Source organism: Lipophrys pholis, assembly GCF_963383615.2.
Source record: "Lipophrys pholis genome assembly, chromosome: 13".
In the NCBI taxonomy this organism is placed as follows: domain Eukaryota; kingdom Metazoa; phylum Chordata; class Actinopteri; order Blenniiformes; family Blenniidae; genus Lipophrys; species Lipophrys pholis.
The window spans coordinates 4,948,077-4,965,381 of NC_137632.1; the positions used below are offsets into that span (position 1 = coordinate 4,948,077).

Consider the following 17,305-nt stretch of genomic DNA (forward strand, 5'->3'; position numbering starts at 1 on the left):
TGGGGCCTGTTTCACAGAGCAGATTTTCTACAATGAGATTAAACTTCAAGCTTTTGTTTGGCTGCTCATGAAGACATATTGTTGAGTTTTCCTCTTTCAAAGGAGGTGAACACAGTTGATCAGTCCGACTCAACACGTGGTAAAATAATCATATGTGAAGTTTCAATAATACGATTCCCCAAACAAATAGGTGTTTGGTCACCGCATTGTTACATGAGTTACTGAACTTACAAACTGTATGAGCACATATTCACAGGGAATAAGCAGCTGCAGTAAAGTCGTAAAGACTGCAAGCTCTATAAATAATTCAATGTATTGATGAATCAGTAAATTCATGAACTGTGTTTGCACCTCTTTGACAAAGGAAAGGACGGTCTGAATTCACATCTTTGTGTAATTCTGGTGTCTCTTTAATGCAGCTGACTGAAAATCCTAATAAAGACATGAATCCATCTTCTAGTCCACTTCTCCTGTTCGGGGTTGTGGGGTGATGGAACTGATCCCAGCTCACTGTGGGCGAAGGCAGGACGCACCCTGCACAGGTTGTCAGTCTGTCACACACATAGACAACCACACACGGGGGAATAAAAGGAAAAATATAGAGAAAGAATATCTTTAATTAATTTTTTCATGTAAACTCCTCCAATGTGTTTTTTTTTTTAATCCAGTGTTAGCAGCACATATAATTTGTTATCCTGTCAGGGACAATGTAATAGTGAATACTGAGTTAATTTAACCTAACTTAACACTTTGTTCAAATAACGCCCCAAAGTTTGTGTTAACTCTGATTTTGAGTTTTCAGTTATCTGATCTGTGAAACAGGCCCATAGGTGCATGTGCACCTTTTGTAACATTCAAGTTGGTTGTTTCTGACGTTTGTGCTGCCGGCAGTCCCACAGCCGTCTGCGCTCCTGGTGCAGACGCTGCTCTGCATCCACTCCCTCAGGAGGCTGCTGGAGTGCCTGTTCGTCAGCGTTTTCTCAGGCGGAGCCATGCATTTGGTGCAGTATCTGTTCGGTTTGTGTTACTACGTCGTGCTGGGGCTGACGGCGCTTTGCTCAGACTGCGCAGAACAAGGTTAAGCTGGCTGATATGAGCTAATCCTCTATTTAGTAGTGCCCCATAATGCGCTCTGTGGTTGCTGATGTCTGTGCTCTTCTTTCCAGGGAGGGACGCCCAGCTTGCTGAGCTGAACTTTCTCCACCTGACAGGATTGGTACTTTTTCTCGGGGCTTCAAAGCTGCAGCATCAGTCAATTGCTCTGCTTGCCAGGCTTCGCACTGGACGCTCAGGTATTTATTTATCTTTGCTTTGTCACAAATAACTAATCACCGCTTAACATTTCTCTGAAGTTCTTAATATATTATGTGTAACTTTGAGAGACTTCTACCTTATCAACCTTTTTTTCAAACTTCATATTATGCTCGGCAGTATAAAACACAAGTCAGATTGTGGTTTTGATCAATCAGTGGCCTCTTGTCGGGTTCGGAGAAATGAAACGTAACACAATCCCTTTGTTCAACTCATTTTATGCAGTTGTCATGTTTAACATGTTCCCACTTACAACACCTAGATCAGTTGTTCCCACTGGAAGGACTGCTGCCCTGCATGTTTCAGGTTTCTCTCTGCTCCAACACGTGTGATTCAAATGAGTAAGCTCTCATCATGCCCTGACCGGAGAAGCAGAATTAGGAACCAAGGATCTACATTCATCCAGTTGTTGTGTAGGTTTAGGATAAACCACTGTCTCTGTCGCTGCCACAACAAATGTCCGGCCATTCCCACCTGCTAATAGTTTGCTTTGAAGAAAAACTGTTTATCGAAGCTTTTTACTGAAAGGAGCTTCTTGTTTTACCTTGAAATTAAAATGATGCAAGTGAAAACTAGAACAATGAACTTAGAGAGACAAAAGTGGCACTGAGATGTGAGTAGAACTGTGATAATTCCCTTTGAGTTTGCATTTTAATGCAACGTGTTTTCTTTTGGTGTGTCTTGCAGGATCCATCGAGACGTTGGATCACAAAGTGCCAAAGGGAGGCTGGTTCGAGCTGGTTTCTTGTCCACATTACTTTGCGGAGCTGTTGATCTATGTATCACTGAGTTTGGTCGGCGGAGGGGTTTCGTTAACAATGTGGCTTGTGGTCCTGTATGTGCTCTTCAACCAGGCATTGGCGGGACAGCTTTGTCATGAACTCTACATCAGCAAATATGACTCGTATCCAAAGCATAGAAGAGCATTTATACCTTATTTGCTGTAAACCCTCAAACATCTGTGTCCTCTTTTTGTGTTTTTAACTGATGTTCAGTATTAATGTAAACTATAAAGTCCTCGAAAATGTCTGTGAAATATGGTGGATTGGATACGGATTAAACATCACGCCTTTCAGTCAAACAGTGACGAGATGTTCAGTCGCTGGAGAACCAATAATGTTGGTGTGATTGTGAGTTTTGGTACAAAAATATCTTCATGTGTGGGGGAAGCTGTTCATTTGAAGATTTCATGAAGAACATATCAGAGCAAGCAGCTTCTCCAGGCCTCCGGAATTTGTTTTTGTAATTTTTTCATTAAAAGAAAGAATCACATCTCGTGACATCACTTTACCAATGATGGGACAGTAGGTTGGTTAACTATCTGAAAGACACAAATCCTTGGATAAAGACATCAATTAAGATTTGGTACAAGATGATCAACAAAAAAACGGACAAATGAACCATACTGGAAGATGAGGGGGATCGGTTCCTCAGATTTTTCACCGAACAGGATGGATACCAGATTTAAACAGTGGGCGGATAAAGGATTGATAATACACAATGACCTCTATGATAGAGGTACGCTGCCACAATTTCAGGATCTTAAGAATCGTTTTGGTTTAATGAGCCAGGACTTCTATTATCACGACAAAACAAAAAGAAAGGAAGAATCGGATCATTTAATATATTGAAGGTATTTCTTCTTGACTACAGATCAGATCCTGGCCATGGAAATGTATTAAAGATATATAAGGCATTACAGGAATTAAAATGGGAAGGTACTGCACATAGAAAGAGACGGGAGAAGGAGAATAACATCATGATACAGGAAGAGATGAGCGAAAAAAGAATTTTACTACAATGGAAAAGTACATCGACCCTGTGTTGGAGAGAATTTGGATGGAACTATATGGTGAGGGTTTTCAGGGTCTCAGCTCGAAGGGTTTCTGCAGGTGGAAACACATCTTGCTGGAGATGCTGCAGCGACAGTAAAACAATGCACTTTCATGTGTTTTGGGAATGCCCGGGCATCTTAACATTTTAGACAGAAATTAAATTGGCCATGGAGTAAATATTGAGAATGTTGATTCCATCGGTGTTTGAAGCCTTATATCTCCGATTAACACCAGAAACTATGAGCAGCTCTGAAAATCTGAATATGTATAATATTTTACTAAAAGCAAGTAAGAAAGCAATTATTAGGAAATGGTTGATGAAACATTCCCCTACGGTTGAGGACTGGATCAAAGTGTTCCAGGGTTGTTGTTTTTTATGATGGAGAAGCCCGACTTTCATTCTGAGGCTTGAACAAGGTAAGAAAAGCTATTGGAAGGGTTTGATAAAATATATGACAACTTTGGTACAAGATGTTGTCTGAAGTGATAATATATCCTTTTTCTTTCTTTTTGCTCTACTCCTCTCTTGGTTGTGTTCTTTGTTTCAGTATTTGGATTATTCCAAGTCTGTGTTATACGTATATGCATGCAGCAAGCTCTGTCTTTGACATTTACTATTATCAGTGTCACATATCAGTTATCTTTTTTTTTTTTTATTTAACGATTTAAGGTGCTGATCATAGGGAATAAATATGCAGTCGGACTGGATTAAGTGTCTGAAGTGCAGTGGGATAGTTTAAATCTGAGTCATTCTCCTTTAAATGCATCTTGTCTTATATATTTTCAGACACAAGCACGTGTTTACCTTTGAGAAAGCGTGCGGAAGTGACGTCATGGCCTTAGATTGTTTTCGAAAAAAGAACCACGTCTATCGATTTAAAAAAAAAAAAAAAAACTACAACCTTGAATAGTGACGCTTGGAGCGACAAACTCAATCTTGCAGTGATTCAACTGGACTTGTTATGAATGAAATCTCCTTGGATTGTATCAGTGAAGAAAAAGCTTTACCGGGACGCGTCTGGCGTCTGGCGTCTCTCGCCACAGACGCAGAATTCTCCTCAGAGTGACACGTCTTCGTGTCGCACCGCTCTCTGCGCCCCGGTTATCTGCAGGTATGGCGGGGGTCGTCCGGCGTGTGGTCCGGGTGGGCTCGGTGAACCGTCCTGCGGTCTGCTGCTCGGTGAGGAGGTGAGACTGCTCAGCTCTTTACATTGCTGATTTCTGTCTGCTCTGCTGTTTGTGTCCATCTTTGTTTCAGAAAACTAGATCATGGAAGCATCATTTTCTTTATGGTCACTTTACCTTACACTATTATTATGTTTTGTCCTTTTAATTCTAATCGTGCAATCTGGGCCTAAAGCTTCAAGATGCACGTTTAACCACTAATGTTTGTTTATAAAAGGGATATAATGCACATTTGAGCTGTTTTACTGTTTAATGCATGTTAATCTGTTTTTGCAGAAATTTGTAAAACAAAGTTTTACAAGACTTGGTCTGAACATAGTGCCTGTTTATTTTACTTCAGTATGTGTGGAGACTCCTCCTATTCACCAAATCTCTCTCTCTCTTTCTCTCTCTCTCTCTCTCTCTCTCTCTCTCCTTCCCTCTGCTCAAAGGTTGTTTGTAGCTGACCACTGCTGGTTTCAGTCTCCAGGAGCTCCTCGTCACCTTGTTTCTGCCTCAGGTCGGTTCTGATTCACTCTGGTTCGTCTCCTTCCACTCAGATAAACACTTCTCCAGTGCTTGTTCTAGAAGACTGCTGTTCTACACAAAAGAAGGATTCATTACACACACTTGCGTTGGCGGGTGGACGGCGGACCTCCTGGACTAGGATTAGACAACGCTGTCATAGATTAACACGTTCTTTGTTCGGTGTGAGCTGTACCGTTAACCTCTTTATACCCGCAGTTTGGCGAAACGGTCGGACTGCAGAATTTTCGCTCACGTTAGACGACAGTGTGTTTCCTGCAGGGTCCAGGATGAGCAAGAAGCTGCTGCTGGATGTGGACTGCGGCGTGGACGACGCTCAGGCCATCATGTTGGCGCTGGCCGCCCCCGGCGTGAAGCTGCTGGGCATCTCGTGCGTGCACGGAAACACCTCGGTGGAGAATGTGTGCAAAAACACTCTGCGAGTCCTGCAAGCCTGCGATCGGCTGGAGGTCGGTTCAATTCCTCTCGCGTCGCTTCGCAAAGTCCACACATGATTCTGATGTCCTGCCGTCGTGTGACGACAAGTGAGGGAGCCGATTCTAAACCTGACCAACAAGTAGTTGCTGTTTAGAGGAACTGGACAAGTTGATGTTCAGATCAGACGAAAGGTTTTCTATGAGACGTGCAAGAAGTGATGAATTGATGTTTGAACCTGCTCACGAGTCCAGGTTTTAAACTGGGGAACTTTGCTTCAGTCAGAGGAAATAAATCTTAATTAGATTTACCAGTGAGCAACAAGATGGACGCCAGTTATATAGCTTTACTGCTTAAAAGTCAGAATAAAATAACACCAATATTGTCTGACCGTTTCTTTAGTATTTGCTGCAACAAAATCTAAAGGAAAGAAAAACTTTGTAGTTTTGTCTTACTAATTTCTCCAGACGTCTCCTTGCCTGTCGTACAATCAAACACCGACTGGTTCGGACCGGAATGCGACTGCTTGATCTCGCCGTCCTATCTCACCCAGTTGTTAATAAACCATTCGTTTGACCTTTGCTCTTCAATCTTCTCAGCTTTATTAAATCCTCTGACTGTTCCGAGACGAGAAGCTTCATGACCGGATGTGTTGGATTTAAGCCGTTCCACAGCAGGAACACATTTGTAGTACATTCATGCCGTCGAGCCACATTCATCCGTTCAATGATAGAAGAAGAAGCTCTTAACAGTCTTTTCTTTGATTCGACCATCTGAAGTATTCATTTTAGACATCTCCCCAATTGAAGGGCGGTTTGTTAATAGATGATGTCACGATGATGTCACAGATCTGTGATCCGGTAGGTTTGTTTACTGGAACTTGTAGTGGAAAAGGGTTAAGTCTTGACTTTCATTGAATTTGATCTTATTCATGGCAGGAAGGGAATAAAAGAGTAAAAACCAGCCAGTTCTTCTCTGTAAGTTGTAATGACTTCTTATTATTTACCTCGATAAAAGTGAGCAGCAATTTAAAAAAGGGGGTTTTCCTTACTTCCTTTGTATTTTGGTTTATTAAAAAGTTCTAAACGCTCGCCAGCATGTCCTCGTCCCTCCATCAGACGTCCGTTCAGTGACTGCAGCTGCGTGTCTTGGGCCAGATTCCCGTGTTTAAAGGCGCCGCAAAGCCCATCCTGGGGAACGTCATCGGCGCCGGAGACTTCCACGGGCAGGACGGGTTTGGAGACGCCCCCGACCCCGACGCTCCGTCCCCGGACCTGATCCAGGAGGAGAACGCCGTGTCGGCCATGATGAGGATCGTCAACGAGAATCCCGGAGAGGTGAGAGCGAAGTGAGGGGCAGCCGCTGTGAGCGCGTTTGAAATGTGTGTGTGTGTGTGTGTGTGTGTGTGTGTGTGTGTGTGTGTGTGTGTGTGTGTGTGTGTGTGTGTGTGTGTGTGTGTGTGTGTGTGTGTGTGTGTGTGTGTGTGTGTGTGTGTGTGTGTGTGTGTGTGTGTGTGTGTGTGTGTGTGTGTGTGTGTGTGTCTCTCTCTGCCAGGTGTGTCTGGTGGCCACGGCGCCGCTCACCAACCTGGCCCTGGCCGTGAGGATGGACCCGTCTCTGCCCAGCAAGCTGCGAGGGCTCTACATCATGGGAGGAAACACGGAATGTCAGTAACTCTGGTTTCATTGCTCAACAGGCGACGGGAGGGAAGAGAAGCGTTTCATCAAAATAGTGGCAAATCAGTGACGCCAGATTTACATAGTGGAGACTCGTCACAACTACTAAGATATAAAATAAATACATAAATGTTTGTGTGATGAGATAAAAAAAAAAGGTTCATGGATCCAGTTTTATGTTTTGTTTATTAGGACGTTTTATAAAGAGCAAGATTAGTCTTCATGTCTACATTCTGAGTCAAACCGCAGCAGTTTGACTGTCGGAGGCTTTTCTCCTGGGAAAAGGTCTGAAAAGTGGGATTGGTCTTATATTTGAGCTCTTAGACTTTATTCGGCTCCACATGTTCTGATTCCTGCAAAATGTCTGTTTTCCTTTTTGAAACGACTCGTCTTCAGAATATGAACAAAAATTAAGTCTTTTCTGTCTCAACCTTCTAACTTTGTAGCTGGAAGTCGTCTATTTTATCAGTTGGAGGAATCGGGAGTGAAGCTGAAGCTCTGAAAACTTCACGAAGGAATACTTTAGAAGTATCTTTAACAAGTACTTATTTGCCACCCTGAAGCCTCTGTGTCCTGGACTTTGGCTGTTGGTGTTTCAACATTATTCATTTCTGAAGTCAAAGATTTTCAGGTTTTTGTTTTTTTTCAAATTGTACCAATTTTAGATGAAACGATCCGTCTCTACTTTATGCAGATGAAATTGTGTTGAGTCGTTTTTCAGTTACAGAACACTGATACATATATAATTATTCATTTAAAAGCATGTTCAACTTTCTCATTTTCATTCAGTACAACATTTTCTTTTTCTAGTTTCCATATATCAAAATTTCATTAAAATAAATACATGTTTTATATTTCAGACGTCGTCTTTCCCACGCTGAGTTTTATCAATGAAAAATGTTGATCAAATATAAGAAACCGTGAAGAAAAAGTGCTGATTTGTCATTTCTGCTCCCTCTGGCACCAAAGAATTAAAAACCCAGCAAACTCGCTCAGGGTCTCCTTTTCACCTGACGGAACCGAGTCTTCAGAACTTCTGTTCTAGACGACGACGTGTCGTCAGGAACAATCCCAATAAAACCTCAAGAGACAAAAGCTTTCTGAAGCTGAACTAACCTGAGTAGAGACTCCTGCCAGTGTGCGAGCAGTGAGAAGATTCGTGTTGGTTCCTCTTTCAAAACCTTTTCAGTTTAAAGGCAGAACTTGATCTTTATTAAACCCAAAACTATTTCTTCTAACTCCTGTCTTATTAATTACCTCAGATTTGGACTGAAAATCAGTTTTTTCCAGAGCATTGATGTGGTTACCTTTTCTTTTAACTTGGTTCTGTTTGTGCTCCAGACTGAGATAAAGCTTCATTAGTAAGACCAGCACAAAGATGACGGTGGACTTCACTGCCACTAAACCGTCTGCCGTCTGCGTTGCAGCTCGAGGAAACACAACAGTTTGTGGCGAGTTCAATTTCACCGCTGATCCCGAGGCGGCGTATATTGTGCTTCATGAGTACCAGTGTCCCACCTACCTGGCCTGCTGGGAGTTCACCTGCTACCACAAGCTGTCCTGGGTAACACTCCTACATTTCTGCCCGGCGCTCCTCCGGGTTCTCCGCCTGTCAAGCAGCTTGTCGGTGTTTTGTGCTCCCGCAGGAGTTCTGCGACGCCTGGCTGGCGCAGGACAGCAGGAAAGCTCGCTTCATGGCGCAGATCTTCCGCCACAGCATCGAGGTGTCGCAGAGCGAACGCTTCGAGAAGGAGTTCGTCGCCGGGTCGGGCTTCGTGTCGTGCGACTCGTACGCGGTGGCGGCCGCCGTGGACGACTCGTTCGTCACGGAGAGCGAGCGGCACCCGGTCAGCGTGGAGCTGACGGGCACGCTCACGCGGGGAATGATGGTGATGGACACTGCGGGTTTTCTGAAGAAGAGTCACAAGGCGTTCATCATGAAGAAGGTGGACATGGAGAAGTTCAAGCAGATGATGATGGCGGCTTTGAAATAACAAGCATTCCTGTTCACAGTATTAAAACTGTGGTATCGCTCAAGCTGGCAAAAAATGTTGTAAATCACTGGTCTGAGCCACGCAAACTTTAACTTTTGTAAAACTAACGTCAGAAGTTCTGGATTGTTTTAGATGGAAACTTATGAATAAAACATTATTACACCTGTTGGGATCTCACAGCTGCTTGTACTATTGTACTATTGTACTGTTGTACCGTTGTACTGAAGCATGGAGACGCTGAAGACGACCTGCGACGTTCAAACCGATGGTCAGAAGAGGAATTGTGACTGAAAGTGTTGATCAAGGAGGTTTTTACATTCTCCCAGAGTGACCCCCCCCCCCCCCCCAAGAGAAAACATCCAAGAATTAAAACTTCTGCATCACAAACGTTACACCTTGAAGCAGAAGATTAAAAGACTGGAAACATCAACATCAGCACCAGAATAGAAAAATAGTCCCTTCATGTTATAGATTCAATTTTGAAGTAAACATAAAACCATGGCTCCATCCAGGATTCGGGATGTTTAGTGGAGATTCCCAGTCAACTATTGACTGATTGAATTACTATTGCAACAACACATCAGTAGGGTAAAACTAACCTGTCTCACGACAGTCTAAACCAAACCCCCTCATTAGTGGCTGAACAATCCAACAGAGGGAGTTTTGCTCAAACTGTTGCGGTCATGTGCTTCTAGAACTAAATCTCAGTGATGTTTTACGCTCATTAAACCTGGTGAGGTGTATTTAATGTGGTCAGTAAGTGTAAAGACCTCAAACAGATTCTTAACGTTTGTGTTTTTCAGGAGAGATTTTGGAACAAAACTTTTTTTTGGCTCATTATTTATTAATTCTCTCAAAACACACTCATTTATACACATGAACACATTTTTTTCAAATCACACCAAAAGGCTCAAAGCTGCTGAATAGTGGTCGTCTTTATTTCCCCTCCAGTTCTGGGATTTGCTGATGAGTTGGTAATTCTGCTTCATGCCGGCGTAAAATGTTCCATCAAACTTTATGTGACTTTGCCACCGACTCGACAGTCCCCCCCCCGGCTGTGTTTGGATGTGCAGCTGCTCCTCCAGGCTGCACCGGCGCACGCTGGATTCGTTAATTTCCTTTTCGTCCTCTGAATCTTGACCTCGTGTCCAGCTGCAGAAAGGGGACAGAAAAAGCATCAGTCTTTGCAACGCCGCACGAGTCCAATTGTCATTGATCTGTGGTCCATTTTGTTCTGGAACATGATTTTCTGGCACAAATCAGGAAGAAATAAGATACTCTGTTCTTTGACTTGGTTAAATAACACTGCTCTGCCTGTGCTGGAGGAGTGAAAGGGCAGCTTTCAGTTGCATCAGTCGGTCATCATCTGTGGCCAATCATAGTTGCCTCAGACTTACCATCGATCTCTTGCATTCAAAGAACGACGTCTGCAGGGCTTTGCAGTGGCCTTCCTTCAAACACTCACTGGGCATCTTCCCCTCCTGATGAGTTCAGAAGACAGTTAGAGGGCACCGAGCTTTTCCTCTGTAAATTTCAACATTAGATCCAGGGCTGCATGATATATCACATCATTGCTCACCATACAAGACAGACTGAAGCACCAGAAATTGTGTTTCCATTCAAAGTACATTCATGTTCTGTATGTCAAATCATTTTTTTTCTACAAGTCATATCACCATTGCAATACGAATGACTAATATCGTCCAGTCCTATTTCAATAATATAATTAAAGCAAGAAGGAATACAAGTATTTTCCAGTTCTGCCTCATTCAGTGTAACACCACAAAGGATGCAGGACAAATAATATGTGGATATATGTTCAAAATGTTCATCATTGGTGGAAGAAATAACCAGCAAACCAGATTAACACGTCGACTCATCCGAAACCTCTAAATACTTTTCAACATTGATGGTGCCTTTCAATTAATAGTCTTTGTTTTGGCTTTGCTACAGCTAAATCTTAGCTTCTCCAAAGGAACCACAGAAAGCATCTCATTTTTAAGTTTCGTGTATATTTGCAGTAATTCTCCTAAAACTAAAGTATCGTTTAATCAACCTATAAGGTTTGTGAGTAGTTGTAACGCTGGTCGGACTTTGACATAAACCAGGTTAGACGGTGTTTCGGATTTATTGGCTTCCCTGTTGACTGGTGGCAGACTTCCTTTAAGCGTCCCCTGTTCCTGCTCGTACCGGCAGGATGAGCTATCAAAAACCTGACAGAAATCTGGAGCCGTCCTCGCGAACGCCGTTTAACTGCATTTACAATGAAGCTTTTAACATCTGCTGTTACTTGCAGTAACAGGGGACGCTCTAGACAGCCGTTCACCAGTTAACTGGGAAACCAGCAAATCCGAAACACCAACTAGCTAGGTTATGCTAACTTACCTTGACAACGCAGTCGTGCTGAAGGAGACATGCCTTAAAGTCTTCCCTGATACCGGCGCAGGCTCTAGTATCTTCTTCCTTGTCCTCGTAGTATTTTGGCATTGTTCAAACTTTAAGTCAACTTAATTCTAAAGTGCAAGAAGCGGTTTCGGTGACAGCGGTGACATCTGTTGTTATGAGAGCGGAGGCCGCCATCGGAAGTGCTGGACGCTGCGCGGTGCATCCTGGGAATTGTAGTTTTCTCTGCGCACATCCTTAAAGTAAACAATTTATTTTATAGAACAATAAATGTCTGCTCTCGCTCAGTTTTCATGTTATATTTGCAAAGTTTGTTGTGGATTCACTCTGGTTTCAGTCTGTTGAATCGGAAGATGCTTAAAAAAAAAAAGAAAAGAAAGAAAAACCCAAAGATGGCATGAGGAGAACAAAATCTCAACACAAAAATGGTCATGGCTTCAAACAACCTTTCTCATTTATTTCAAAGATGCCCATGAAAATGATGCCAACATCTCCACAGTCAGGTATCCACATGTACACAATGAAGGCACGTGAAATGATGGGTGTGGAGGGAGCTGAGTCTTTTCTGTCCGCTGCCAAACTTCCCACAAATGCAGTAAGACTGCAAAAATCACAAACTATTTCATGCCATTTTAATGCATTCAGTTTGTAGGAGGGTGCAAGAAAGGGGCATAAGACAGTACTGGTAGCATGGAAGAATTTATCTTCCCCCCTTTAAATCAACACAGTTTGAGTGGCTAGTTTAAGTTTCCCATTTAAATGAATTTGACAGCGTGAAACACTGGTTTTGTCCATTACAGCTGTAGTGTACAGGATTTGATCAGAGTGGAGGAGCCTGCTTGGACAGAGAAATAAAAAAAGGCATTGTTTATAAATTACAAATAATCATCATGCATGGGCACAATCAGAAAAACAAAAACAACTTGTATCGCCTCCACCAAAAGGCACTTCCCCTTAGAATAAACTACTAAAATCTAAAAATGAGAGCTTCCACTGAAAGCTGATGCACCATGTTGGACAGAATTATTAGTTTTTTTTAAACAAAGACAATTAGGATAAACAAGCGACAGGAAGAGATGTTCAATGCATTTTATAGACATATAAAATGCATAAACACATACATACAATCAGAGGTGCACTCTGCAGTGATCAGTAGTCATGGTACGTCCACACAGGATGGACGAAATTAATTGTAAATTGGATTTGGAGTAAACTGGCAAAATGAAGAATGTGATAAACAAATACAATGTGATTGCAGCCCACCCCCCCAAAAAATGGAAAAAGCAGTGCAAATAGAAAGAATTTTACATCTCCTCCACTTCCCATTACTACTTTCTCTCTTCAGATCATAAATAGGATTGTGTGTGTATGTCACTTCAAAAAAATACTTCTAATGTTTTTTAGCAATTAATATGTTGGCGAGAAATGAGAGGGAAAATATAGAAACGATGTTTCCGGGACAACTTTAAGGGACAAGGATATAAGGCACATTTTTCCCCATTTTGACCCACACCCACAGCTACCCAACCAGAAACAATTCACAACTTCCCTAACATCCAGTTTAACAGTGGAAAAAAAAGAAATACTTGAAAGATTTTGTTTTTCTTCTTAAAAAGAAACTTTTACAGACTGAACGAAGCCACCTACATTAGCAGACAAACCAAGTAGCTTTGCAAGTAGCTGTTAAAAACAAATGAAATTTAGAAAAAGAAAAAAGGACAAAAGCAATTTGGAAGAAAAAACCAAAAAAACACAGAAGTACACAAAAACATACTCTGAACTATCATAAACATCTTTCAATAGAATAAAAAATATATTTTACCTCTTGTACAAATTAAAGATTTATTTCAAATAAATTAAGTCACCTTCATAGATCGTCATTTGTAACTGTAATAATATATCTATATAACAATATACTCCTTCAGGAAAATGGCGCCAAGGCAATGTCCGATTGGTTTTCTGGAAATGGACACTGAGGTCACACACAGCCGGTCAGACAAGTGGAGAGAGAGATCTGGTGTCATGGTACTTATTGTCTTGATGGATGAAGGTGTTTACCACTGATACTGGCCTATCTATGGTTGGAGTCGTCGCCAGCCGGCTCCAGGCAGGATTTGTGATCCTGAGTTTGTGCCTCAGGACAAAGTGGAGAATCTGAATGTGACCACCAATTCTCAAAGGGTGAGGACGACATTTTGTCGGGGCTGGTGTTGATCTAGCGCTCCTTCATCTCTTCCGAGAACAGAGGGCAACTGGCCATTAGTGATGACAACATTCTTGATCATCATGGGCTTTGCTGAGGCGCTAGTAGCAGTGCAATGCCCCAGCTTACCCAAAGGTGGCAGCATTGAGTAACAAAGATTTGGCAGCATCGACACCAGTGGCCAGGTGACTGGTTCTCCCCAGATGTGATAATTCAACCGCATTTCTCCAGGAATATTTCTGATTGTATTCGAAGCTGCTGAACAACACAGTCACTTTGAGAGCCAGAGCTTGGAACAGACGTCCTCACACACTCTCCGCTGTTGCTCTCCCAACAGTAGTATGCACATTCGCACAAATAAATGAGCACAAGGGAGAGGGAGGATATGCAGAAAGAACGAGGTGGGGGAGGTGGGGGGTAAACCATCGATGAGAGGCAAAAATAACAAGATATATTATGGCGAGTGGAGACAGAGAGGTTGGCGTTCCTTAGACTAGCTCAAAAGAGCAACTCTAGTGGGCTCTAATGACTTCACTGCTGGTTGCTTGGTGCCAGAGGCCCTGCGTAAGCAGTCTTGGAGATTTTGGTCCCCCATGAATCACGTTCCCCCTCCAGAACAGTCAGCCAGTTATCCTCTTTATATGTATCTGCAGAGTCAGAGTAACGCGCCACACGTGTTAGTGAATGAAAACATGAGAACATCTGGAGCAAAGTGTATTTACAGCCATTCATTTCTGCAACATTTAGCCACAACATTATGACCAACCTTCCGAATAAAGCATGGGTCTCAGTTTGGCTGCAGTACAGGCAACAGACCGTGATGCAGTGTATTTAAATCAGAACGGGGATTAAGTTGTGCAGCATTTTTAACAGGAGCTTGTGATTGATCAGCACAATTACTGATATTTGGCTGTCACCAGTTCATTCCTGCCTTGGACCCCTTTCATAGATACAACTCAATGCAGTGCAAGAACATCCCCATAAGAGCTGCAGGTTTGGAGATGCTCTGATCTCCGATATCTGTTTCTAATAGACCAACTTTAAGGATGAAATGTTCACTTCCTGTCGGGTACATGCCTCAATAGAGAGATAATCAGTATTATTATAACCCTAAGTCATGGGGGGGTCATATTGTTGTGGCTGATCACTTATAATTATGGGATATAAGAGTGTGATCGTCTTACTTCGCTGAGGATGGCCCAAACAGCAGAGTCTTTGATGACGGAGAGCCGCAGGGCCAAAACAGGATTAAAGGAAGGATCTACGGCCCCCTCTGCCACACCCTTCTCGAAATGGCCTGTGTTGACACACGCACACACGCACACACACACACACACCAATAAATTCTATTTATAGCTTCAGCGCACAGCCAATAAATCATTTTTCAACTAGGTAATAAAGTGAGGAAGAAATCAACATAATGTGGAAAGATCACTTAGAACATATTGTTTATTTACATTGTGTCTTATACTACAGTGGAATCATCAAAAAGAAAGAAGGGAGAGTTTGAGTTGAAGGATCAAACAAAAAAAGAAGGCGAGAAACCATTTGAGTAGACAGTCAAATTCACTTACCAATCCTATAAAAGCGATCTTCTGTTCGCTTGTACTTCTCTTTGGTCTGCAGTCCACTTTCCTAAGGACGTCATATCAAATGTTCTGATTAGTTCTTATCCGAGCAGGACGGTTATAAATGTTATCAAATCGTTGCGACGGGGGAGATGTGCATCACAATGTCAAAAAGTATCACCCCTGGCAGAGCGTGCAATCCTGTCACGCTCACATTCCTGTCAATAATCAATAGGCTTCGTCCCTAAGAGCAACCACTCAATGTAATCTAATCAGAGTGATTTGCACATCGCGCCACAGAGATGATAGATGTGTGTGTGTGTGCGTGTGTATGTAGTTTCTCCTACCGAAACAGGCAATATTTCCACTGTGGTGTTCTCGATCTTGTCCCCGGGATGTTCCTGGTTACCACTGCGAAACAGGAACCTGCCAATCATATCAAGCATTCATTTGAATAATTTCAGCCATGGGTAGGCATCTCCAGGCTCCTCTGGCAGTCAAACAGCTGGTGGACTTTCACTTCTGTCCTTATACTTTCAATGAATTTGGGATTGCAAAAAATCTATAAACCGTTTTTTGTGTTACTGGGACTTGAATACAAGCCAGACACATTTGGTTGAAACATTGCCATTCCTCAGATCTCGTATTTAAGCCAAAGCTGCAGCATCTGGACATTATAAATTCCAGCGTTTTCTTTCTTTTTATGCAGCGAGAGCCCAAGAACCTCAGCACATTTTAAATCAACTGGAGGGTGATGTGAATGCACAAAACATGAGTGTAATGTAGAGTATAAAATTCTTGTGGAAAAAAAATGCAAGATTCAAAGAAATAAATAACTGTCCAATTTATCAAAAAGAAAGTTTCCTTCAATTCTATAGGTGCACCTATTTACTTGTATTAAATGTTAAAAAAGCTTGTGACTATGAGTCAGCGGGAAGCTGCCCACCATGGAAAGAGACAGTGACAGATCATAAAGAATCTCGTCTTTCTTTTCCAACTGCTGATGAGACGACGTCCAATCAGCACAGCAGAGTCAAATGAGCTGATGTCACTCAAAAGAAGAGAGGAGAATGCACTTGAGTGCCGTTTGGCCTCTTTCCAAAACCATAATCTCCTACCTGACAAGTGACTGACTGCGTCTCGCACTGTTCTCACTTCGTCTTCACACAATCACCATATTTCCACATAATCGAATATTAAGATGGATGTTAGCTCTGCTATAAGCTGTTGGCCTGGCTATCAGCTTCTTTTATATTCACCGTCTTGCTCCCTTTCGACTCCAGCTCCACAGAGAGTCGGAAGCAAGCCTGTGAATGCTTAATTTAGAGCACTCTCATTAGCTCACCCTAATCCCTGGAGTTGTGCACGCACATGCACGTGTGCAGGCACGCACTCACTGAAGCTTAAACTGTGAATCAGTGAAGGACAGCAGGGCAATAAGAGAAAAGACGGGTTTTATGCATGCACATAAAAAAATGAGAGAATTTTAAATATACAGTATTGTGCAGAAAGTTTCATACAGGTGTTAAAAAAGGCAAAAAGTTGTGATAATAAAAATTGGATTTGATTCTAATTTCTATTCTGCAGCCCGAGATTGGATGGAGAGAATAATTGACTCTTTCATTTTTGAAAGCATTCTTACTTTACACCATTGTAATGTTTATTGGCTGGTTGCTGGAATTTTCTTGGTTTTCCACAATGGAATTGGTCAAGCGCTGTGGACACAATCTAAACAGGCAAAATGTCAGTTACCTCTCTATGCTAACAGGTCTGTCGAATTTGAAAAGGACGTAGTCTCCGGTAGTAGGAGTGATGGCCCAGAAGAAGTCCTCTCCCAGGTAAGTCTTCTCCAGTGTGTGACCCTGATACACCTGTATGACACAAAACACATTTGGTTCATGTAGTTTTCATAACCTATTTTAATAACGGATGTTTTGTCTCGTTTAATTCACCAGCGTTTGCCGCTGATTGTCTTCAAGTATCCTTTCTCTGTATGCAAAAGGTTCAAATCAAAAAAGTGAAAAGCCAAACCGATGTCTTCTGAATTTCAACACCTGAACAAATTACAAATGACTCTGGTGCGTTTGACCAATTGCACGTTTGGAAATATTGTGTGTGCGAGTTACTTTATAAGTAGTAGAACATGTTTGACCTGTGCTGTTTTAATGGTTCCACACAGATTCTGTTTGAG

At 42.3% G+C, this 17,305-nt stretch overlaps 4 protein-coding genes across 6 annotated transcripts in view; 2 read left to right on the top strand and 2 right to left on the bottom strand.

The window, feature by feature from the left end:
- Positions 1-2,603, top strand: part of srd5a3 (steroid 5 alpha-reductase 3) — a 3,465-nt gene extending 862 nt beyond the window's left edge. Inside the window, exons 3-5 of one of the 2 annotated variants that reach the window (XM_080478020.1) lie at positions 892-1,077; positions 1,167-1,292; positions 1,999-2,603. In XM_080478020.1, coding sequence (XP_080334146.1) covers positions 892-1,077; positions 1,167-1,292; positions 1,999-2,258 — 572 coding nt within the window. In that variant the 3' untranslated portion in view covers positions 2,259-2,603. The remainder of the gene's footprint in view (positions 1-891; positions 1,078-1,166; positions 1,293-1,998) is intronic. The other variant, XM_080478021.1, reaches the window with a different exon arrangement.
- A 1,352-nt stretch (positions 2,604-3,955) lies between these two features.
- On the top strand, positions 3,956-9,117 carry LOC308119124 (inosine-uridine preferring nucleoside hydrolase). Of its 2 annotated transcripts, none has more exons than XM_080478963.1 (7): positions 3,956-4,334; positions 4,763-4,830; positions 5,104-5,305; positions 6,428-6,607; positions 6,825-6,936; positions 8,374-8,510; positions 8,593-9,117. In XM_080478963.1, exons 3-7 carry the CDS (start codon positions 5,126-5,128, stop codon positions 8,938-8,940), a joined length of 957 nt encoding a protein of 318 aa, XP_080335089.1. In that variant the 5' UTR covers positions 3,956-4,334; positions 4,763-4,830; positions 5,104-5,125; the 3' UTR covers positions 8,941-9,117. The 2 variants fall into 2 exon arrangements, with proteins under 2 accessions (XP_080335089.1, XP_080335088.1); XM_080478962.1 differs by having other exon boundaries at positions 5,118-5,305; positions 8,593-9,116.
- A 654-nt stretch (positions 9,118-9,771) lies between these two features.
- Positions 9,772-11,527, bottom strand: coa5 (cytochrome C oxidase assembly factor 5). The gene is made up of 3 exons (XM_080478051.1): positions 11,326-11,527; positions 10,338-10,421; positions 9,772-10,092 (listed from the first exon to the last, which is right to left on the bottom strand). Exons 1-3 carry the CDS (start codon positions 11,425-11,427, stop codon positions 10,051-10,053), a joined length of 228 nt encoding a protein of 75 aa, XP_080334177.1. The 5' UTR covers positions 11,428-11,527; the 3' UTR covers positions 9,772-10,050.
- Positions 11,528-11,773: 246 nt separating this feature from the next.
- The window catches only part of mgat4a (alpha-1,3-mannosyl-glycoprotein 4-beta-N-acetylglucosaminyltransferase A), a 35,586-nt gene continuing 30,054 nt past the window's right edge, over positions 11,774-17,305 (bottom strand). Inside the window, exons 12-16 of the mRNA XM_080478990.1 lie at positions 16,867-16,985; positions 15,462-15,540; positions 15,121-15,181; positions 14,731-14,843; positions 11,774-14,193 (exon numbers count right to left, since the gene is read on the bottom strand). Of these exons, the coding sequence (XP_080335116.1) occupies positions 14,167-14,193; positions 14,731-14,843; positions 15,121-15,181; positions 15,462-15,540; positions 16,867-16,985 (399 nt within the window). The 3' untranslated portion in view covers positions 11,774-14,166. The remainder of the gene's footprint in view (positions 14,194-14,730; positions 14,844-15,120; positions 15,182-15,461; positions 15,541-16,866; positions 16,986-17,305) is intronic.

Bases quoted from the DNA above. Each gene is read 5' to 3' on its own strand.
- coa5 (XM_080478051.1), bottom strand. From the start codon at position 11,427: ATGCCAAAATACTACGAGGACAAGGAAGAAGATACTAGAGCCTGCGCC. The intron at 10,422-11,325 runs GTAAGTTAGCAT...TGAACTCATCAG, and splicing joins AGCACGACTGCGTTGTCAAG to GAGGGGAAGATGCCCAGTGA. The intron at 10,093-10,337 runs GTAAGTCTGAGG...CCCTTTCTGCAG, and splicing joins TTGAATGCAAGAGATCGATG to CTGGACACGAGGTCAAGATT.
- LOC308119124 (XM_080478962.1), top strand. From the start codon at position 4,261: ATGGCGGGGGTCGTCCGGCGTGTGGTCCGGGTGGGCTCGGTGAACCGT. The intron at 6,608-6,824 runs GTGAGAGCGAAG...TCTCTCTGCCAG, and splicing joins TCAACGAGAATCCCGGAGAG to GTGTGTCTGGTGGCCACGGC. The intron at 6,937-8,373 runs GTCAGTAACTCT...TCTGCGTTGCAG, and splicing joins CATGGGAGGAAACACGGAAT to CTCGAGGAAACACAACAGTT.